This window comes from Xiphophorus maculatus, chromosome 11, assembly GCF_002775205.1.
Source record: "Xiphophorus maculatus strain JP 163 A chromosome 11, X_maculatus-5.0-male, whole genome shotgun sequence".
Classification (NCBI taxonomy): domain Eukaryota; kingdom Metazoa; phylum Chordata; class Actinopteri; order Cyprinodontiformes; family Poeciliidae; genus Xiphophorus; species Xiphophorus maculatus.
Window position 1 is genome coordinate 4,409,013 of NC_036453.1, and position 24,623 is coordinate 4,433,635.

The 24,623-nt window shown below is 36.7% G+C and overlaps 1 protein-coding gene across 2 annotated transcripts in view; it reads left to right on the top strand.

Annotated features, from left to right (window-relative positions):
- Positions 1-274: 274 nt before the first annotated feature.
- LOC102233668 (actin-binding LIM protein 3-like) overlaps positions 275-24,623 on the top strand; it is a 42,444-nt gene continuing 18,095 nt past the window's right edge. For both annotated transcript variants that reach the window (XM_023342570.1, XM_014471373.2), the window contains exons 1-8: positions 275-695; positions 3,183-3,350; positions 12,230-12,413; positions 14,527-14,639; positions 15,688-15,814; positions 15,967-16,060; positions 17,194-17,281; positions 23,343-23,401. In XM_023342570.1, the coding sequence (XP_023198338.1) occupies positions 677-695; positions 3,183-3,350; positions 12,230-12,413; positions 14,527-14,639; positions 15,688-15,814; positions 15,967-16,060; positions 17,194-17,281; positions 23,343-23,401 (852 nt within the window). In that variant the 5' untranslated portion in view covers positions 275-676. The remainder of the gene's footprint in view (positions 696-3,182; positions 3,351-12,229; positions 12,414-14,526; positions 14,640-15,687; positions 15,815-15,966; positions 16,061-17,193; positions 17,282-23,342; positions 23,402-24,623) is intronic.

A 24,623-nucleotide genomic window follows, 5' to 3' on the forward strand; every position in this document is an offset into this window, starting at 1 on the left:
ATCCGCTTTAAAGTCAGATTTCTGAAAAAAAGTCAGAATTTTGAGATTAAATTCAGAATTCTAAGATTAAATTCAAATTTCTTGTTTTTCAGTGGCCATAATCCTCTTCCGTGGATATAAGCTTTGTACAATTTAAAATAAAAATAATGGCACAGAGTTGATTTGCTTTGCATGGCTGCAGTATGTTTTTCTGACGCGGTGCGGCGCTCTAGCACCGTATGGACAGAGGATCTTCGCTGACCGGGCGCTCTGACAACTCCCGAGCCTTGAAGCGAGTCACCATCCAGCACTGAGCCTGGATGCGGGAGCGCACGCTCGGCCACGCATGCGGTGGTACAGGCAAGCTGATCGGTCAGAGCGGGATGGACATCTCGGCTCAACCGAAAGCTGCTGGAGGTTGTCCTTTTTGGGAGGCGCTGGAGCTGAGGGCGTGATGAGGAGCGAACCGTCAGTTTCCATTTAATTTGCTGTCTTTACGCAGGGTGGAGAGGTGCGCTCTGCCGCCAGTAATCCGCTTGGCGGGGAGGAGCAGGGGAAAGCTCTCTCCAGACTGAAGCAGAGTGAGAGGGGAGGGACAGCAGGTTAAGTCGGATACGGACCCACAGAGTTAAACAGCGTGTGGTCATAAGGACCGACTGTAGTTGGCAGGCAGGCTGCTGGGATTCCTCTTGGCACGATGAGCGGACCAACAAAAGGTGAGCGATGTGTAATATTCTCATAACAGAAATATTTTTCTCAGGCTAATGTTAAAATATGCATTTTATGCCATGTAATGTTTAGAAACCGCTTTATCATTTGTGTGGACTGAGCTATTAGAGATCAGAAATGATTTGGCCCAATTAGCTGATTAGAGTTTAATTTTATTAGTAATCCTCAGTGTCGTGGTGGAAGTTACTATCAAGGTCCAGAATGTTTGATACCAGAATTAGATTCGACTCACTGCTCCTCAGATGATTTGTTGTCCTCCTCCACAAATACTGTTGAAATTGCTGAAAAAAAGAGAAAATCTATTGACACAATTATTAACCTCATAAGAGGTTCTCATAAGAGAAGCAACCAAGAAGCTCATTGTGTCGCTGCAGAAGCTGCAGTGACTCAGACTAAACAATCTGTTGACTGAATAACTGAGTTGCTCCCTCCACAAGTCTGGCTTTAATGGCAGCATCATGCTGCGGGGAGGCTTTTCAACAGAGAAGAGAGAAACTGGTCAGATTTGATGGAAATCGATAAAGAGCAGCATTTATCCACATTAGAAGGGTCTTCAATCTTAGGATCTGGTGAGGATTCAGTGGTTGAAATTCAAAAGTACTTTATTGATCCCAAAGGGAAATTAAATGTTTTTATAACTCATATTAATTAGGATTCTTCAAGCTGCTGCTTTGACAGAAAAGCAGAGGAACCCAAACTGGAAGCCATCAAATCTACTGAAAGCATTGGAGTTATGTTCCATCTGACTGCTCTGGCTCATATTACAATAGAGCTTATTGGTTTTTATTCCAGGCTTTGCAGTCATGAGGTCAAAGATCAGAGCCGTGCTGTCAAAAGATTCACAATTAACAGCCTTGTGTGAAGGTGTGCTTCTGTACAGAAGCATCTGTACAGAAAGCAGTAGCATTTTAACTGCATCCAGCGTCCACACAAATCAGAAAACCGTGAATCACCTCCACTGTACATTTATCAGTTCCAGAAACTAGAACAACATTTAAAACTACTAATAATAAACATATAAAAATACTGCATTCCTTTTGCGGCCGATCACAGGTGGCTCAGATCTTTCTCAGTCTGTTGTTCCAACTCTCGTGCTACCATCTGGCTGCACAACCAAAGCCAGCGTCTGTAATACACACCCACAGCCTCACACATTCTGGAAGAAACATTTTTGTCCTACTTTTTACCTTTTTTTCTTCCCCATCCTGTAAACATGCACACACCCACAGCTTGTGCTCTGTGTACCCCTTTCCTGCTGTCATCAGCTTAACCTGCCTCCATGTTGTGTTTACTGCGATTGCATAATGCAGCAGCATTAAGTGTAATGGAATTGAATGGAGCTTAATTTCTATCTCAGACTGTTGCACAGTGATTCATGCACTACTACAAGTGTGCATCTTGAACTTTCTGGGATATTGCAGTAATAGGCTTTAAGATATTTCACTGAGATTTTCCAATAGGCCAACACAAAAGTGGAAGTGTTGAAACATTGTTTAAAAAAACAATCGCCAAACTAAACTCTTTGGGCATCATTTTGAAACATGGAGGTCATGCTTTGGGGATGTGTCTCTTTGGGAAGGAAAGAAGCACAAATCTAGAGCAAAACCTGTTAGTCTGCAAAAGAATGGGAGCAGAGATACACCTTCCAGAAGGACAGCAACCCTAAACATACAACCAGGAAGTTTAAATCAAATCATAGTCAAGTGCAAGAATGGCCAAGTCAAAGTCCAGACCTAAATCCAACTGACAATATTGATTCAGAAGGACTGAAAATAATTCCAAATTTATTTGTTAAACATTTTTAAATCATGTGTCTATTTCCCTCTACCTTACAATTATGTCTTATTTTTACATGAATTCATCACATAGAATTAATTTGCTGCTTTCTCTTTAATTTGCTGTTACTTTACTTGGCAGTGACAAACATAACCTCTTATGTTGGCTTTAATTCTGACATAAAGAATTAACACTTTTCTCCCCTTAATTTCTCTCAGTCAGGCTGCTACATGGTGATTAAAGCTTGGAAGTCTTGCTGATCTCCTGTTTACAGTAACAGACTTTTCGGTTGATACCGTTAGTTAAGAAGCCGATCACTAAGCTGTCTGTGCAAACCTGCAGCCAGCCATGCACTGGATTATTTCATGACTGCTCGTCACGCTGCAGATTTACTTTCCTCTGTCATTTTGATGGCAGGCTTGTTAAGCCTGCTGAGCACTATACAATGCTTTTTAAAATTTATTTTATTCTTTGAATTACTCTATTCCTTGCAGTTTAATCTTGAATGTGAACCAAATGAACTATTTCCTAATTTATTAGCTACAGGTTTCGTAATCAAACAACTACACACTCTTTCTATAAGCTCTACATTTCTTTATTGCACTTTGAGTTGTTTAAGATCAGTTAAACAAAGAAAAAAGGAGGAGCATGAAAATTATAATAAGTTGCATGTTTTTTCTCTTTCCCTCTCCCTCCAGTTAAGTTCCAGTCAGGCCTCTATGGAGGAAACCACAACAGTAGCAGCTCTACTCTCTCCAGCAGAGCAAATTCACCAATCACATGTGAGCGTTGTCGGGAGGCTTGTCGTGGAGAGGTGGTGCGTGTGAAAAACATGCACTTCCATGTTCACTGCTTCACCTGCCAAGGTAAAACATCCGGATCTTCTGTACATATGTTGCTTCTCTCTCACTGACTGAAAGGTTTCATACTTGCTTACTTTCTCTGTTGGACTGGTTCATGGCTTTCCATTTGTAAAATCACACCCCAACTCAGTTTGCATGATTAAATATTAAATTATTGCCAGTACTCAGACAAGAAGGAACCACCATAATTAGATCCATATTAATGTCTGTACTCCATAAAATACAGTGCATGTCTAACTGCAACTATGCCAGAGTTGAAACTTGGCATTCAAAACAGTATGAAAGGTAAAAAGAAGCATCAAGAACCATAAAACGTACCTATTATGGGCCAAGGTTTCTGGTGGATATTCCAGTAAAGTACAATAGGGTGAAAAACATTTTATCTTTGATGTTTTTATTTCTATCTAGAAAAGTTTTTTGTAGAGCTGAATGCAACAATAATTTTATGGAACTAAGAATTCAAGTTATTCACAAGCAGAAAAAAAGGTTGCACAAATCAAACCTGTTCCTTCAGAACCAGAGAATGATTCAGTCCAGATTTGATCAGTCGTGGTTCTGTCCCCTTAGGAAATGACGCTCTGGGTGCTGAGCCATATCAAAGAGCTTCTGGATGCATTCCAAAGCATTTCTTCTGAGGAAACCCATCACCTCAACCATTACAGGCTGTTGTTGCACAAGAAGTTGATTAATTAAAGGGACAGAAGCTGCCTCAGGAATCACCGTGCTTTTTGTTTATGATTGCAGTTTTTCTCTTTTACTGCAATACGCAGTAAAAGTAGCAAAATAAAAGGCAATCTTTGAAGATAACCTGTTAGATTCTTCAAAAGACTTCAGACTAGAGTGGAGATTCAACACTCCACCAGATTCGCCTGTTTCAGGCTCAGTTCTTGTGGGACAATTAATTAAAACTGATGCTCACAGAGTGTTTTCATTTAATCTACCAATTGAACTATCTTTCAAACTAGAATGTGAAAAATTTTCAATCTGTTGTTACCACAAGAGTCATAATTATACAAAATATTAACTCAGTGAGGTAAAATACATGTGTACACTACACTTTCCAATTTTGTTTCAAAAACCACGTATCATTTTCTTTACTCTTTACAATTATGTTCTTCATTTTCTGTGTCTATTGTATAAAACCCAAGTAAAATATATTAAAGCTTGTTGTAACATGGTAAAATGTGAAAAAAATCAAGGGGTATGAAATCTTTTGATGTCATAAGACATTACTCCTCCAATGAAATCTCTTATTCACAGTTACTGTAAAGGTCCCCAAAAGACTCATATGAGATATTATGAATATAATTTACCAATAATGTTATAATAAAAATATAATACAGATCGATAACCCCCACAAAAAAATCGAATTTGTGAGTGTAATTGTATTTTTCATGCTTGTTTTTCCTTGGTTAAGCTAAACAGATGGGGCCAAATCCAGTAAAAGAGGTCTGGAGTCAGCAGCCAGCTTTGCAGTGCAGTCAGCAGGTTTTCACCCAGTAGTCAGACTCCAACCAGCTAACCTTCTTTCTAAAGGCTGGGACCTTCGCAGTCCCAAAGCGTGCTGCAAGACAACACAGCTTTCTCCATTTGATCTGCAGCGAACATCGCCTCACTGCTTTCGGTTACAAAGCACCAAAGAAGGGGGGAGTTTCTATTTTTACATAAAACACCAGATTTCATCTCAAGCAGCGCTGCTCACTGGGGTTTTTAAAAAATAATCAGAGCTGAATATGATTCCTTTGGTTGTTTGTTTGGAGTAGGCATGGACTAATTGAGTGTTTGCTCATAGGATGCAAACACTCACGGTTCCTTGTGATAGGAAATAGAGCAGATTTATTGACGGAAGTGGCCTTCTTTTGATATTAAAGTGTTTATCTTTATGGACACTTGATCTTGTAGAGTAAGCGTAATGACAACAGGCTAATGGAGTTGGCTGAGTGGGAATCAACTGATGAAATGGACAAGAATGAAATTGTCAATACACAGACGTCTCTGTTTTTGTTCCTTATTATATTTTCCTCTCCTTTGTCTCTTTTTGGTCTCACATTTTCAGCTTTCGCTTTGGGTTTCAGTCACAATGGTCTTTGTCTTCTTTTTGCCATAAACAGCATGATTATATTTTACACTATTTTGCCAACAAAGAGGGAGGAATGGTGTTAAAGTGGAATTTTAGAGGATTTATATATTTGTTAATTTTGCGACTGAACTGTTTATTGGACAAATACTGAAACAGGCTCAAGCCGTCCTGACAGCTGCTGGCATCTCACTGATTTTATCTTTTTTGCTCCAAGATTTTCTGTCAGATTTAAGTGCTCTATAAATAAAGCTCATATGGTAAATTAAAAAACAAAGCTTTACAAGGATGGCTTAGCATTTTTTTAGGTGGGGTTTTGCGAAGCTGTAATTAGTAGTCAGTATCCTACCTGCAAAAAACAGCTATCTGAATACCAATGGGAAACGCCAGTTCAACTGCTCTTCACGGTTGGAACAGGGCTTGGATCCCAGTTTGGGATCTTTCTGCATGTAGTTTGCATGTTGCCTGCATAGCTTCCCTCTGGGTACTCCAGGTTTCCACCCATCGTTCAAAAACATCACTTTAGTTACCTCTAGTTGCAAAGCGCTGTACTGTATGTTCAGTGAAATCTAAACAGTACCTCTTTTTCCACGTTTGATAAACTAAAAATGTTAAATTGACTCTGAAGATTACTTCATCTGTTTAGGCTTCTTCTTTCATTCATTCATCCAGATAATGTGAATTGACTGGAGGGCATAAAAGTATTCTCCTCTGCGTTGATGTTGCTAGTAAAGGAAGAGAGAGTGACAGGAAGGCAGACGTGTGTTAGATGAACAGATCGATAACCTCATTGATACCTCCCTTGGGTTCTTCTGTCTGATCCCTTTACTTTGCTGTCTGCTTCTCTTTCACATCACATTTGATGCCCTTTTACCATTCTGATCACTTTAATCTCTCCCCTGACTCCCATCTTCCTTTTCTTATCTTTTATGTTCCACTTGTACCTCATCCTCATGTCTGCAATAATCCTGCCTTCTTATGTTGAAATACAGATAACTGCTCAGTTATCTCAGTCTACTGTGTATGGAGTTGTTTTATAGTGCAAACTATGGGTTTAGGAGAAGATGGAACCCCACCCCAGTGTTTAAGCTGCAAATCCCCTGCATTATCAGGAAAAGATAAATCAAATGCTTATTTTCTTTTAGTTTGTTCAAAATATAACCAATTTTTAGCACAAAAATACCTTTTTATATTAATGTTGGTTTCTAAGCCATATGGACAAACAAGAGACTCCAATAGTAAACTGTAAAGCATCGACTGTTTGAGTCAGCCCTGTTTTGCACAGTGGTTCAGTGTTTGTGTACAGTTTTATTTTGATCTTGATAATAAATTAGATAAAATTAGAGTGACTAAACATTTATAATCAGTAATTTAGGAGTCCTTAAGTTTGCCAGACAAATTTTCTACCACATTTTGTTCATTCATGACTCAAATTATGTGTGAGGTCACCAAAAGCATGGAAATATTTTTTAATTTTGATATAGGGTTTCATAAATCACATTAACATTATCCTATGACCATTTTTGCAGCCATATTTGCAACAGGTTTTGCTATGTGTCCAGTCTGTTTTCTTTTAATTTTTTTAAAATAACTCCAGTGACTCTTCTTTCTGTAAGAGCTGATTTTCTGCCTCAGCCAATGTGTTTTGGCGATAAACCAATGAAATTGATTTACTGTCTTCGAAATCAGTTTTGCATTGACCTAACTGAGGCACTTACGCCTAATAAGCTAATCTTTACTGGTAACAAATACCAAAGTATTCAGATATTTTGCTGCTTTTGGTAAGTGAAGTGAAAACATCAGTGAGAAAATGGCAGAATGTTGTGAAAACATTTTTAACTAAAGGGAAAACAGGAAAACATTCAGAAAGATTCTTAGACTGTTGGGTCTACTCATATATAGAGTTACTTGAATTTAGTAATCCTGAATAGTAACACATATGAGGCTGGTTCGATATTCAGTTTTGGAGGGTCAGTCAATCCTAGTTGTCAGAATTTTTCATTAATAAATGGATTTTAGTGGGTGAGGGCCAGTCTGGACAAGAAAACCAAATATACCAGAGATCCCTCCAGAGAGGCCAAGTCTGAACAGTTCCCCTTTTTTCCTGCACATTTTAATCGTTTTCCACTTAGACAATGATGTGTGAAAGCTTTGAGTTGGATGAGAAATGATGATGTGGATTTAGCCTCAATTCTCAAGTGAGCATTGACAGCAGTAGGAGGAAATAGACCTTATAGTGTACTTAGACTTGTTTACATCAGGTTTAATAAAAATACATCATCATGCATTATGTTTGAAATCCACTGAAGCTAGAACTGTTGACTTTCTTGCATATCACGCTTGTCTCGTGGTGAGACAGTATAAGAATTATTTTGCGCACATGAGCATGAAACATTGTTTTAGAAGCTGAGAGAGCTTTAGTCCCAAGCAAGCAAATAAAGGTCAGACTGGCATTTCAAAGTTGTGTGGAAGCAGTTGTTCTATGTTTGGGATGTTGTCCTAGTTTTTATTGCCTGTTAAAAAGATTTGATATGAAAGGATATAGCATATAGATATCAATAAGTTTATTTTAGATTAAATTGCACAACTAAATATTGAGTAAACCATAAGGCTAAAGTTACAAAATGTTCTATACAAGTGACTCATATTTTTAAATATAAATAAGTTCACATGGAATTATCTTTTTGATGGTCAGCAATTTAAGTTAATAGACTTCTAACTCTTTTTGAAGTCATCTTAATGTGACTCCCTGGTGAGTGTCCCAGAACTTGTTGGAATTAGCCGCAATAGAGCTGTATTTTGACAATTAAAAGAAATAAAATTGAAAATTAACGCTAGTGAAGGACATGAATGTACAATGCATGGTTATACAACGTTTTCTTTCTTTTTTTTAAATGTGCTTTAAACCATATATTTATGGTAACGTAACCCATTTAAAATGAGGGTGCCTCTTTAAGAGAGGTTAGGAAAGCCGGATAGTCTGCCTAACTAATCAGAACTTTTATATCCCACTGGGTTTGGCCAATCAGAATGCAGAATGTCTCTGTAAGCCCCGCCTTTCTTCTCCGTGTCTGCAGCATTGTTGTGTGTGTAGTTGACTTGTAGTTGACGGTGTGACCGTCTGTGTAGTTTAAGATGGAAAATGTCCTGGATATAAACTTGTGACAAAGTTTTTCAAATAGTTTTGCCGAGATGGAAGAAGCTAAAGTGAGTAGACCGACCGGAGTTTCAGTTTTTCTGCCGACTTTAAAGAGCACTGCTAAAGCAACATCGCTTGCTTTAGCAGTTAGCCTTGTTAGCTTTTATTTGCTACTGGTTCCCTGAAAGTTGATCCTGTATTTCTTTCAGCTGAAGGCGATGCCTAAAAATATAGAAAATGGTTATTTTATTCACGGTGAAATCATATTAGTGTGGTAAAAAAAAAAAAAGAAGCGTTGTTACGTTGTCTAGCGCCCCTAGTGTTCGGAGCCACCATGATGATGTCACATTGAGATCAGTGAGCATATTCTTTCATTTAGGTTTTTATTCTGTTAAGCACATTGTTGTTGAATAATAATCTGAATTATTTAGTTGTTTAAATATAAACCTTTACTGAGTTTTTGTAAAATTTTATCTTTAATGTTTATCAAAAAGTGAATTGACAATACAGTTAAATACTTTAATAATTTAACAAATCAATGTCAAATATGATGTCTACAAAAACCTAATGGATTCTAGGTAGAACTGCTTCATAGAAAATGTATGTACATACTTTTTGGTATGCTGAATTGTTCTTGAGGTGGATTCCTCCTGTGTGTTTGATGGTGAATTGGAACTAAATTTGATGCATCTGTTTTTCTATCATGGTTTAGATCTCAGGTTAACAGGGTTCACCCAAAAGATTTAAAACTGAGAGCTAGCACTTGGCTATACGGAAGAGGATTAGGGCCACTGAAAAAAAGTCAGAATTCTGAGGTTAAAGTCATTAATTGTGTGACTTTTTAATGATTCACACTAAGATGTGAGTAGTAAAACACAACCAGGATGATGTGGCTTTTCATTCAGGATTAGTGGGATAAGACACCTCAGCTGTACAATCTTAATGCGTAAACACAGTTAAACTTAGCAGCATGTCCTACCTAGCTGTGTGAAATTGTATTTAATGGGTTTTCAGCTATAACTCTTAATTTTTAGGAGTAATAACCCTTCAGAAAATGGGGGATGTGCCGTAACCTGGAATAAAGAGCCTTATGTTTCTCAACTTTTATTCGTAGCTTTAAGTAATTTAATTTTATTTGAATATGTTCTATTGTTGCTATGTCATTCTATCCAAGTTTTTATATTCCCATTTTGCATGTAGTCTTATTGATTTTTATGCCTTAATCATCTGAACTACTATATGGTATTAAAGCTTTGTTCTAAGAAAGTTGCCTTCCTGCAAATCCATACAAATTCAGATACATTGTCTACTGTTATTCAAGTCTTTTTGACTTCTTACATGTATCAGCTTACGAAGCCATTAAATATTTTTATTAGGATTGTGAAACTGTTTCTATTTAATATATATTTACTAATTGTTTTGGCCCCAGGCTTGAGTCAAGCTACTCTCGGCTTTACTGTGCAGTATTTCTCCTGTAGTCTCACCCTCCGTCTCAGCCTCTTAACACTCTGGCTTGGATCAGCTCAGATCCATTCACTCCACTGGGTTTAGAGCACATTAGCTTAATTACAGAGTGGACACTCAATTCACTGCCAGACATCTTGATCCATTGGCTGCCTTTCATATGTCTAACCTATAGTTTAATTCAGGTCGTATCATCGTCCTGCTGTTTATACTGATGCATAGGCCTTAATTTCCTGTGCCTGCATGCTGCTGATTATGTTACTCTGACAGATAAATGGTGTGCTGACTTCTGCAGAGCTCAAGGGGAAAACGATGATAGAGATTTTATTCATTCACATTATGATTACTGTTGAATTAATATGCATAAAACTAATACAGAGCGTCGGAAAAATATTCATACCCTTAAACTTTTCCTCATATCGCGTTCCATTCAATAATTGAAGTTTTTTATTTGGATTTTATGAAATAGATAAACACAAAGCACAACATAATTGTGAAGTGGAAGGAAATTAATGCAAAACTTTAAAAAAAATCTGAAAACAGTGGCATACATTTGTAATGAGGTTGTATTAGAAATGGCATACAAGCTGGGTTTTATTTCAGAATAAAACAAGCTCATTTAGAGCCAGCTGCATTTAGACATCACCTAATTCTGAAGTGCTGTTTAATTCATCATCCAAAATGGAAAGATTATTCACAATTCTCAGCCTACTAAAACATGACAATCCAACCGAAATGACAGAAAGGAGAAAATAAATCTGAGAAGCAGCCTAGATTATCATGGTAACTCTGGACTAGCTGCAGAGATTCACAACTTAGTTAGGAGAATGAGTCACCACAAACCACTAGCTTTTATAGAAGAGTACCAAGAAGAATGCCTAAAAAATGTATATAAACTCCCAATTGCAAGTTATCATAGTTTTTGCAGGGGCCACAGCTAATATGTGGAAAAATATATTCTCATTAGATGAAGCCAAAATTGATCTTTTCAGTCTACATTTGAAAAACTGTCTGATAGAAAACTTACAAAGTTTTAATATATCCTGCCTATCCTTGTTTTTTTTGTTTTTTTACACATCCCACCATGGTCTATGGCGGTGGCATCATCATGCTGTGTGAATGCTTTTCTTTAATAGGGACAGGAAGTACGTTCAAAGTTGATGGGGAAGATGAATAATATGAAACATTGGGAGGTAGTCATAGCAACCTGTTGGAGGCTGCATATTTTTCCAAAGAAAAATTTCATAAACCATTAACCTTTTTGGATGTGCAAAGCTGGTAGAAATATATTTTGGTACAAAGATAAGTGCAGATCAAATACTCTTTGTCTTTCACATAAAATCCCAATAAAATACATAATATTTTGTGGCTGCACCATGAAAGAATGTGAACAAATTCAAGTCATATGAAGACTGTGAATACTTGGTTTCCATAAAATACAGCTAATTTCAGGAGATGGGCTAAGCTCCCTCTAACTTGACCACATATTGGTTTGGATCAATTTAAACTGCTTAACCATCCAGCAGACCTGAGGCAATCCCAATGTTCGCACAACTGGACCAGAAACAATCATTTGGCTGAGGGATCCTGTTTTTGCTAAATAAAAGTCATAAATCATGCTGTCACTAGACCGTAAACACACAGTGTGCACTTTCCTCTTAAACTGTCACACAACACTGCCTGCACTAAGGCATATAAATGTATGTACTTTTTGTAAACACAATTTGACTGTTGTGGTGGTCACACTTTATATAAAATGCTAGAAAGTGGACATCTTCTGGAGTTTTTGTCATTTCTGCCTGTTGATCACCTAATCCTGCATATCGTACCAGTCAGCAGTTTTTATGATATTACACATTAAATGACAATCTCACCATCTAAGGTGTATAAAATGTTTTAATCTTTCCATTCTCCTATGACAACCAGAGTTTATTTTTTTATTTTAGATCAGATGGATGGGAAAAGAGGAAGAACAAAATGCAATCAGATCAATATTATTGCTGATTTAGTGTAAAACTGAAGCTTTTAGATCAAATAATTTACAAAAATGTTGACATCACACTTGCACATTTTTAATCCCTTCAAGTCATCTTTCATTTGATGCCCTGATTAATTAATTACATTTATTTCTGCCTTTGCTTCCCATCAATGTTTCTGGAAAATAAAACAAACCACTGGAGTTTTCTGTTTTTGTTTGGTCAGTGTGCGGCTGTGACTTGGTGCGCTCTGGTTTCTTCCATCATTCTGATGAGTACATCTGTACTGAGGACTACCAGCGCCTGTATGGGACCCAGTGCGACAGCTGTGACCAGTACATCACCGGAGAGGTGGTCTCTGCCATGGGGAGGACGTATCACCCACACTGTTTTGTCTGCAGTGTCTGCAGGTAGGACCAAGCTACTGTTTTACAAAGCAGACAAGCAAGAACCAGTGAAAACATAAGCCTTACCATCTTGAAAAAAGTATAATTTTGTATTACAAAACCTAGTCTTATCTTGCAAATCACCTCATTAAAGAAATGCAACAGGAAAGGTCTGAAAAGAAATGGTGGTGTCAAGAATTTTCATTTTACTTGGTGAAGTGAAATGTTGCTTTACACACATTTCTGCATTTCCTAGAACTGCTACCTAATCAGATATACTCCTAGTGTCATGTGCAACTTGTTAGTATGAAAACAACAGTAACGGATAAGCATAACAAAGATGACAACAGTGTGAAAAGATCCTTTTAAATCTTTCTTTATGCTCTGGGTTATGTCGTAACAGTAAAGTAAATTAAAGCTTTCTGCTGTGAAAAAGTAACTCCTGACATTTTTATCCCTGCTTTAACTGAGTTTTTCAAAACAAATCATTAAAAACTGTCTTACTGTTTCTCACTGTGTCAGCAACAGTAAGAGACAATGACACACTTTCACTGGAACAATCACAACCAGGTTTTTTAAAGTAGTTTTCAAAGTAATTGTAAAGAAAATGTGTTTTTGTTATAAAAATTAGATCAAGGAGAAAGATAAAACTACACTCATAAAAATACATTTCTGTATACTTGGTTCTTACAAAGACAAAACAACAGACTGATAACTGAAATAGCTTAACTATTTCAGTTTTTTAAACATCTAAATTATCATTAGATCATATTATAAACTGACTAAACATTAACTGTCCAACATTGTAGTAACATTGTTCCCTTGCAGCATAAAAGTCCTGGGTTAGAAGCCCAATCTGGGGTGTTTTTACATGAAGTTTGCATTGTGAGATCCTTCCAAACTCCAAATAACTTCTGTCGGGTTAATTGGTCTGATTTTTTTTTAGGTTTTTTTGTCCTCTGTGTCTTTGTGTTGCCGTGTAATTGGCAAACTATCTAGGGTGAAAGTTGGCTCTCCCCCAACAACCGCTGGAAATACCAGCCCCCCTGCGAACGTGCAAGGACAAGTTGATACAATTGATGGATGGATGGAACGAGCCAAACGAACCCAAAAAAACGAATATATAACTGACAGTCACATGATGGTCGGATGCTTCTCTGTTTCTTAATGAGCTGGATGACTTGCTATTGATGAAACTACATAATGCTCCAGAAAATCTGAAGGAGAAACTGCACTACTGCACTTATGCAGCTGCAACAATCGTAAGCACATCAGCAAGGCTCAAAAAAAGAGACAAAAACGCAAAGTAAATTTTTTTGAGTGGCTCAGCCTAGACTTTCTTTTTTTTTTTAAACAATTGAGATGATGTGGCATCACGTCTAATTCAGACTCAAGTCAAAAGTGTTACTTAATTACATCAATTCTGCAAAGAAAGGTGACCGAAATTATGTGACTTGAAGAAGTCCTAGAAAGCTATGATTAACATTTAATGGCAACTCAAGATTTTGTCAAGAGTGTGAATAGTTAATAATGATTTATTTATTTTTTTAGTGTCACATTGGTTTGGATACATTTTTTTGCCTTAATAGGTATTTGAAAACTGCCTTTTGTCTTTTCTCAGAAAATTTTTCCTTCATCACAATTAGTTTTTAAATCTGAAACTTTTATTGTACTTCATTTCATACATAGTGGAGTAGTTTTTAACAGTGCTGTTAAAAACTACTCCACTGACGAGTTAAAATCTGAACACTTTAAATGTTTTTGTGTATGATTCAATTATGGGTCTGCATTTTTGCTTAACATATATTCAACTACTGAAGTTCTGTCTGTTCTGCAACAGATCTTAGACATTGCTGTTTTTGTTGCCCATGTATCTTAACTTCTTCAAAAAGATAGTTCATCTGTATGGATGCTTTATTATGAATTTATCCTCAAATGTTGCCACTAAAATAAAACTTTTATGCCAAAACAAGGCATTTAACTAGAGAAATGCTTTTAGCTGTTATTCATAGTTGATTTGATTTGAATTGGCACATAAAACATCAGATTTGTTTTTCTGAATGATTATTGCTAAATGGATGCAATTTTTGTGCTTGGGTTGAAACCTACATAATTTCCTTTGTGTGTGTGTTCTCAGGCTTCCATTCCCAATTGGAGACAGAGTGACCTTCTGTGGGAAAAAGTGTGTGTGTCAGCAGTGCTCACACTCTCTGAAAAAGGACAAGCCTGTTAAGATTCTTGGACCGAGCTGTAAGAAGCAAACATGCACACATAAACACTTCTCAGTCATACTCATGGATTTAATGTGAGAATTTGACACAGTGGAAATGAATAACTATAAAACGCAGAACAATTAAAAGCAAAACAAAACAATAGTCAAGCTATTGGCTCATATTTTAAAACAATGGAATAATCAAATGCTGTTTGGCTCACATTAAATTATTTTTTTGGCATCCATCCTATTCCAATCAGTAAAGTGCTTCAGGCTAATTGTTGTCTTTTTTATTCCAATAAATTGAGAAAATAATAACCCTAATAATTACTTGTGTTTGTGCAGTTTTTATTGTATTTTTCTTGGTTACTTGTTTCTGGCCCAAGTTGATTTATTTCTACACAGATAGAAAATATTAGCTGCAGAATTTTAAAGACAATATGAAGCACACCAGTGAAGTTATCTCTGAATGACTCAAAATAAACCAAGATGGTTTTGGTAGTTTTTAACATCCACAGACTTTGTTTGATGTCCCAATCAAAGATGTTGTGGCATGACCTTAAACAGAGTCTCCAATGTGTCTGAATTCAAGCACTTTTGTAAAGATTTGTAGATTTAAGTTCCTGCACAGCAATGTAAAAACTTGCCAGTTACCACAAATGCTTAGTAGTTATTAAGTTTTGGTTTGTAAAACTTTTTTACATAAGACAAGGATTGAAATTAGCATTTAACTGTGACAAAAAGGGAGAAAAACAAAAAGACAGTCTGTCAGGGAGCAAATATTATTTCACAGCACTATTTGGCTTAGTCTTCTTACAGATATTTTAAAAGCATTTATGGCTATTTTCCCACCAGAGTCAACCCACCTAAAAGCATATCTACACACCTTCAAACAGGGACACACACTCAGAAGGTGGCCTGTGCTCCAGGTAGTTTTACAGCCTTATTTTGGTCGCTCCATCTGTCAGAAACGGTGCGACAATCTCAACAGGAGTGGGGGATAACCACAGCAGGAAGACAAGTGCTTGAAGGCATTATGTCCTTTCTCAGTGCTTGACTTCTCGCCTCTCCTGTCCTGCTGTCCAGACTGTGCAGGCTGCAGCCAAGAGATCAAACAGGGCCAGTCTCTGCTGGCTTTGGAGAGGCAGTGGCATATCACTTGTTTCAAATGTAGGACGTGTGGCTGTGCTCTCACTGGAGAATACATCAGCAAGTGAGTGGCTTAATCAACCCTTTATACATTCCCATTACTAGACCATGCAGAAATGCTCTGACAATTAGAGACACATTATATTTTAGACGGTGAAAAGCAGCACAATTGCAACGAGCATTGAGTTAAATGAAATTCATATGTGTTGCTGGCAGAGACGGGATTCCTTACTGTGAGGATGACTACCACACTCAGTTTGGAATCAGGTGTGAGGGCTGCAGCAGGTACATCAGCGGTAGAGTACTCGAGGTGAGCCTTTCTTCCTGTACTTGTGTTGATCAGCTCTAACATCCAGTAGTTTTTAGCAGCTTCTCCCCTTTTAGGCCCAAAGCAGCCCAGACCTTTGATATAGACTCACTGTGGAGTTAGGTACTCAGGACTTATTTGTCCAGCACACAGAATAAAACTAATAAATATTTTTTCTCAACTCATTTTTGATCCATATTTGCACTAGGACAGGTTTTAATATTTGTGGCCATCAGATAAAAATATTTCTTCTAAATGTGTTGTTATTTGAGATGTAGAGGCACCAGTTTCACCCATCTGGTATTTGAGAAGCTACTATTATTTATTCTACTCACTTCAGATGTCTCCTTGATAAAGTAATTAAAACAGTTTAGAATATTTTTCTTGCTTTAATGTCCTTATCTGTAGTCAATTATCTGTATCAGTCACAGTAAGCTTAGAACAGGTATTATTCTCCTTACCCATTTTGTATCTTTGCAGTTTTGATAATTTTTTAGTGAACATATTTGGATATGATGGTGTGTATTGTAGGTCATATAGCTTTGTTTTAATTTGATCAGAAATTATAATTTGTCATAAAATTATAATTTTATAAGTCACCTGGGTCACCTGACCTCGAGGTAGATAAAAACTAAAATAAATACAAGGTTTTTAGATGATAATGTGCTATTATGTTAAAATACATATGAGATTTGGGTATTTTGCAACAAGTTATTGTCATAATTTATTTCAATTCAATGCAGAAATGTAATTATACTGTATTAATCAGCAGAAATTAATGTCGCAGCACACAGAACCTTTGTTATATAACCGTCTTTGTCAAGCCAACAATGTTGTTCCTAAATATGTGGACTATATGCACATTTGATTAGATGTGTAAACACATCTGTCCAAGATCTTTATGTTTTTGTGTTTTATATTTAAAAGAAAATGTTCAGCTTTCTCTCTAAGTTTTGATTTAAGATCATAAATCTTTGGAAACCCAACACAACTGCACTTATCTCCTCTTTTTATCTCTACATGTTGTCTCTATTCGCCACGTGATGTTTCCTGTTTTCTATCATGTCTCTTATAATTTTCTTAATTTGTTTCTTATCTTTTGTCTCTACCTTCCTGCTCCTTGATTATATCTGCAGGCTGGAGGGAAGCATTACCACCCGAGTTGTGCCAGGTGTGCCCGCTGTCACATGATGTTTCAGGAAGGAGAGGAAATGTACCTAACAGGTAAGGAAACTGTTTACTTATTGATAACAGGCAATACTGCTCTGAATTACAATGTTGTCAAGAAAATTTAAACATGCTTCCTGATTTGTACAGTTAATACAAATTATAATACAATCTATTAAATTTGATTTCCGCAAAGATGCAGATGCCCAAGTGTGATTCTACAAATATGGAACTGATTGTGTGTTTGCAGCTTAGCAAACACACAATCATGCAATTTATATAGTTGCATGAAAATGTTTGCTGACTGGAAACAGGATCCAGCTTGAACAGGCTTAAATATCCACAGAACCTGTATATTTGTTTTGGATTTGTTCGGATTCATTTCTGCTTGAGTTATTGTAAGATTAGAAAGGAGCATCTTGCTAACACAGGATAGCCTGAAAAAATATTCACTGCGATTTATGTGTGAGCCCAATGTATTCTGACCCTGCGGGACCTTCGGTAAACCTGGTATAAAAGAAGATATTCTTTTTGTCTTGTTAGAACATACAGAAGAGACTGTGAGCGCTTCTGGTAGAGTGAAAATCACCAATCTCTGCTTGGTAACTAAAAGTGACAAATAACTAACAGAATTTCCTTTTTCTAATATTTTAAATTTTTTCTCAAATCAGTTATTTGAGAATCTCAGTAATTTAGAATGGCATCAAAAACTTAATTTAATTCAATAATCAAATTCAAGCCTGTACCACATTAAATGAAGTAAAACTAAAATATTATAAAAGACCAATAAAAACTTATTTTAATGCAGAAAAGTTATGTAATTTCCAGCATTGAACCAAATTTAATTGAAATACATCAATCAATGCAAATACATAATTAAGCATTAGTGTGTTACTATTGGTAATTGATTTTGCAATTACAATTTTGATTTGATATTTTGTGCAGCTCTATAAATTACAGTGCATGAATATACCTTTCAGTATGCTGATATTTTTATATGAAAATATTTTCCTATTTGCTCAGAAATATTTAACAGAAATAAAGGAAGCTGTGCAGAACGTTAGCAAATGAGAGTAAATACAGTGACTAGGTAAAAGGCAAATTGCTCTATAGATGACTATTGATCTCACATGAACCCTGGATCTGGAATGAACGACAAAGTTGCACAAAAGCACATGTACACACTCCAACATTAGACCCTCAAGGACTGAAGTCAATTACCTTTTATCCTTCACTTGTGCTGCTGGCTTCATTAATCTGGCTTGTCTGTTGTGCCAGGATAATTCAGCGTCTGATTGCATTACAGGTCTTATTTGAATCAGTCTGGAGTTTCTGCTGAAATAGAAGAACGTTTGATTCTTTGACTAAAAAAGCAGAACAGATTTTATCAGGTAGGAAACTTTAAGTAGTAAATGGACTTATAAAGTGCTTTACTGGTCAGGAAGACCAGTGAAGCACTTTTACACCACATTCAACCAGAGCACTCAGAAGCAGCACACATTCATACACTAATACACACCTTAACAGACACATTGAGGTTAAGTGTGCTGCCCAAGGGCACATCAACGTGTTGGGTGAAGAATCTGGAAGTGCTTTGTAACTGACTTCATGGGGGCTGTTCCTCCCGCTCAGCGGCAGATGGACCCTGCTCTCGATCAATCTTGAGACTTAATTTTTTTTTGCACAAATGTCACAAAAGTTGTAGTGACAAGCAGCTATATGAAAATATAATTTTCTTGCAAGGACAAAAAAGTATTTATGTTGTGAATGTTTATGCTTAATGAGTCTCTTTTGTAATTTTTTTGATAAAAGAAAGCAAAAAGCTAGGAGATTGAGCATTTCTGGACTGATATTCTATTAATTAACATTGGCCTTATCAGTTGGAGTTTAAATCCAGTACAAATATGTTTCCTATTTTCTTAAACTACAGATACATAAATAACAGATTTCTCATTTCACTAGATTTAAAGAGGCATCAGCTCTTATGAAGAAACTAAGAGGCCTTAATTTAAATACGTATCATTTCAGTTTACAAATAATATGCAAATAATACCAAAATGGGGTAGAACATGGTGTATAGTTTGTAAACCTTAAGTCAAAAGACTTGCAATACTCTGAGCTTTTTCGGATAAACTTGACTGGAAATTTACATTTAAACTCCAGAAAATAAACTGAACATCCAGAACAATTTGAAAATGAAAAAGGCCATTGTACTTCCCAGATAAGCGGGATCGAAGCAGCTGGGATTAAATGTGGAGTTACTGTACCGTAACATGTGGCTGACACACACTCAGAGTCGCCATGCAGGTTGACACCTCCTGTTTCGCCTCATTGACATTCTGCTGGCCTCCCTCTGAGGCGGCAGTAAAACTAAGCATTTGCATATTGCACTTTAAGTCTGTTAGTGTCTCTAAGAGTTGTACAGTATGTGTGTGTGTATATCTGATTCAAAGCACGTTGAAACATTTGTGTGTGTATATATGTGAATATATGTGTTGAAGTGTAGCTTTGGTTATCTGTGTGCGTTTCTGCTCAGCTACAGTGAGCTGCCCCAAGGTTACATTTGCTCCTTTTGATTACTTCAGCCATGTCGAAGGACTGAACAATCACCCTCATGAGACAAGTGTAATTAGGACACACACACGCGGACACACACATGCCCTTGCAATCAATCCTTCGATGCGTATCTGAAGTAGTCAGTGATTTCTATACATGAATGGATACCGTATATTTATTTATGTGTTTGAAGGAGTTGCACAACTATTTCAAGAAATTGTTTTTTTCATAGCTCTGAAAATATTATTTCTAAGGTTTTAGGGTAACTTTTAAGTAGTGCTGGGATGTGCAAAACATTTTTTACCTTATTTAATCAAAACTTTTTAAATATGTGGTCTTGATTAAACTGATGTTGTTAATCAAATACTTATATTTAAAACAATAGGCACTATTTTTACTGCCAATAAATTTTACTAAATGAACCAATAAATAGACTTTGGATTATGAAAACATAGATCAATTTCTACCTACCATTTGTGGAAACTGGAATGTTGCTTCCATGCTGTGGTCTAATAAACAATGATTTGTCAGAGAAGTGATGGGGTGACAGGAGACTGATCTGTGATTACAAAAAAGAATGTTTGTTTTTCACTCACTCATTTTTGCCTCTTGCAAAAATTGTCAGCATTTATTCTGCTAATTTTGACTTCCTGAAGTGCAGCTTACATTCCTTACATTCCATTCAGCAAAATAAAATTCATTTTAACCTGATTTACATATCTCCTGGTTTATATATTACCATTAGAATTTCAAATGACACAAACAGAAATGTCAATGATGCTGCCTGAGTTTAACAGTGGATGTTCTCATCCAATCGTTTTTGAATATCTCTGAGAGTCACACTGCTGGCATCTCTGACTGTTTTCTCTTGTTTTGCATAAAGGTAGAAGGATCTAAATGCAGCAGAGGCCTCATTCCATGATATCTCCCTGTAGGAAAACAAGCAGGGCATATTTTGTGTTAGACATACTTAGGCAGACAGTTTCCCGGTAAAGGAATGACTTTCTTTGTAAAAATGGAGATTCTTTTCATCCAGAAGATAAAGGTTCTCAAGGCCTGTTTGGAGCTTGGAGCAGAGTTGAGGAGTGTGGGAGGGATGGGGGTGCACTGAATCACCACGCATGGTTTCTGTCTGCAGTATTGATTTTGTGTGCAGGTTTGTGTGTGCGTGTACTTACATGCAGGTTAGATTTATGGTGTTGATGGTGGTTGTATATCAGACTCAGGATCAGCTCAGAGTCCGTTCTGCCGGCCTGCATTGCCCCCAGACCCGAGGAAATGATAAATACTGATGTGGGTGTGTTACTGCTTTCGGGGGGGTGTGCCTGTGTGTGTTGGTGTGTGTGTGTGTGCGCAGGGCGGATGTATTAACATCATTATCACTATCAGATCCTCATGCATATAACATCCTGACATTAGTAGTTTATTGTTATGTATAATCTGTAATAGCCTCCATTCATTTCCTCTTTCCTCTGCTGCTCTCTCCACCAATCTCTCCTCCTGCTGCCTCTGCCTTCTTTCCCGCAGGTTCCACAGTGCTGCAACTTTCAGAGCAAGAGTTTGCCAGATCCGGTTTTATGTAATGCACCATGCTGAATTGGAAGCTGCAAAAATCACTTGTGTTTATAATGATTACTTTGGTCTCAAATTTCACTGTGATGGTGAAGGCTGTGAATGTAAAGCATTTTAGCTTGAAGTAAATGAGGGACATGAGTTTGTTTTGCATTCAATGTGCAACAGAAGTTCAATCTCAGAAAGTCAAGTTGGCTGCGTTTCAGTTGCAAGTTGGAAAGCCAATGGAAGTTTGGAAATGGATCAATATAATAGTATACAAGCAGTCATCATAATGATCAGTGGGGGCTGTAATAGTTCACTTAAGTCCTGGTTTGTTATGTGCCTTGGTTTTAAAGACACATTTGCGCTTCAGTGGAGACAAACAAACAAAAGTATCTAAATATTTGTTTTACTTTATGCAATAGTGAACAATCATTGTTAAAAGTGGCTGTAATAGAATTGACTGGAAATTTGATTTAATTTTGTCAATAATCTGTCAAAAATCTAGTGAGAAACCCCCACGAGATAGTTGGATGGAGTCACCTCAATATTGTGTCATTGCCTGGTGCTTAAGCTGAGCTACTAAACTCATCACTGTTGCAAATCCATTCTGCTAAGCTTTGTTTAGGTCCAACATTCTATCTCCATCATCACTGTAGCTCCATAAGAAACCATAATCCTTATAAATAGCAGATTTTAGTGTTGGTGGGGTCCTCATATTCTTAGAGTTCCACATTTTAGTTTAGCACATAAACATCCTGCAGGTATACAGGGTAGGAGAAACACTTCGTTTGGTACATGGGCGTACTGAGCTGTGCTGATGAATTAGGTATGAGTGCTTGTGCGCTGAGACACCCCTAATGACCAGGATAATCACTACTAGCATTTAGATGATAATAACAATTTCTTATTCTCTGTCTCCAAAAGGGCATCCTTGCAGAGACTATACAGTACTATTTTTTACCTTTTTTTTAATAGGATCAACTTTGCTAACATTTTGTACACATTGAAAATGGAAGCAATAATAATATGACCAACATATCAAAACATATAAACAATTTGTGAGCAATGTAAAAAAAAAATATGTTCAACGTTGAGGCTCATTATGATTAATTCCAATACCTTTACTAGACAAGACCAGAAAAATTAGTTTTCTCTCTCAGCTACAATAAAAACATAATTATTTGCTTGCAGTTCTGGTTTGGAAGTTCTTGAAACTTGTTTTTGATGCATCTTCATTGCTGAGAAATTTGAAGTGGGTGTTGTCACTTCATTGATTTATGCACCATGGGAAGGCTTCTATCGGAGGGTTATATTAAAGCACTAAACTTGTCAAGTAGAAAATCTTTTTGTCAGAAGTAACTTGCTAATTCTTTCCCTCAGGTTCCACTTTGACCTAAAGAAGAAATTCCTTTTTGGGATAATGTGGCCTTTACTTGTACAAGACTATATGTGAAAACTATAAAAGTATGGTTTCAAATTTTCCAAAGAATATTGACAACATTTTGTGTATGGTTTTTCTGAGCTGGATGTTACATTTAGCCAATAGTAGCAACTAGTTTCCATTCTAATAGTTTAGAAAAAAATTCTGATTTTGATGAAGAATCACTGAGGAATTAAACAAATTAAAGTGAGTTAACAAGAAAAAAATTTGTCCAAACCAAGTTACACTGATTTGTGCATATATAGCTATAAATAGCTGAAGATTATTTTCCTCTTTGTCTGTGTGCAAGTGAACCAGAAGGGCTACAAGAGCCTGTCTTCAGTGTGTGTGTGTGTGTGTGTGTGTGTGTGTGTGTGTGTGTGTGTGTGTGTGTGTGTGTGTGTGTGTGTGTGTGTGTGTGTGTGTGTGTGTGTGTGTGTGTGTGTGTGTGTGCGTGTGTGTGTGTGTGTATGATGATTGATGTTGATGCACTTGAGAGAGAGAGTCAGAGAGAGAGAGGCTGATCTGCTCTTTATATCCCATAAAGCCACACACAATAAACAAAGTGTGTTTATGTGTCTGTAGGTTCGGAGGTTTGGCACCCGATGTGTAAAGAAGCAGCTCGGCTGGAAAGAAAACTTAGGGTGAGTTATGCTCAAAATACCTGTAGACCCCTGCAGTTCCTCTCTCTGATTTTCTCTAAATAAATGTGTTATTGCTTTATAAGCCACAAACTAATAATAACCTAATACTAATAACAAAAACTCTGAATCCTGAAATAGATCCTAATAATTACGTGTTGCTCAGACAAAAGAGTCAGAAATATACATACTGTACAAAACAAACATAAACCAAAATGAGAAAAGATAAAGAAGGTTTTAAACAAGCCACATAACATTGTAGTTAAATTCTGGGCCATACGCTAAACTCAAACTAAATTAATTAATCAAAGCTGAAAACAAGACTACTAGTTTCTCCCAGCCCAATTAACAACTGAAGGAAATTAGAAAATAACAAATCAACATGAATCAGAAGCTCGTGGTAAGGAGGGACCCCTCTGTTGCTCCCTCTTGTACAATGTTGACACACATTTACTAGTTGGAGAGAAATTACAGATTCTGTGTTTAATGAGGGGAGATAAACAATAGGAGTCTAATGGTACATAAGAATCACTGTATTATGTACCCTGATTTTGAGGATCTGTAGGATGGAGCAGAATGCTTTTCTTATGTTACAACTGCACTGTTCAAATAATATTTTAAAAATTACACCCCTGTTATTAAAGGATACATTTTAAATTAAATTGAAATTGGAAAAAATATATATTTTTTCTCATTTTTTAACACCAAGCATGACAAACATCCACTTTTAGAGGAGGCTTTTCAAACCTAGGCTCCACTGCTGCATTCTCATTAAATAGAGAAGCTTTTCTCCTCCTGTGCAGCATTTCTCTTAGTTTACCAGTTAAAACTTTTGTATTTGCCTGGCTAGATGTACAGTAGCTTTTGAGTTATTGTAATCCGCAGAGTATTACTAATGTTGCATGATCTGACCTCAAGCTTAACTTGCTCGAATGTCCATTCTAGGAAAGATTAGAAACTGCCATGAATGTTGTCCAGTTGTCAAATAGTCTGTAAAGTGATATAAACTAAGCTTTTTAACCCTTACCAGACTGAAAAGCAGCAGACTGTTACTCTTGATGTCTTTCCTACTTGGCATTGTGTTAGCAGACACCCGAATGCAAAGTGATTAAACCCCTGAGTTTACTGAGCTGCTAAAAGTATTATCCATTCAGTTGTCCATTCTCTTTCTTCCTCAGTCTTCCTCCCCCTCTCTTTCCTTCTGTTTTTCCTTTAATAATTTATA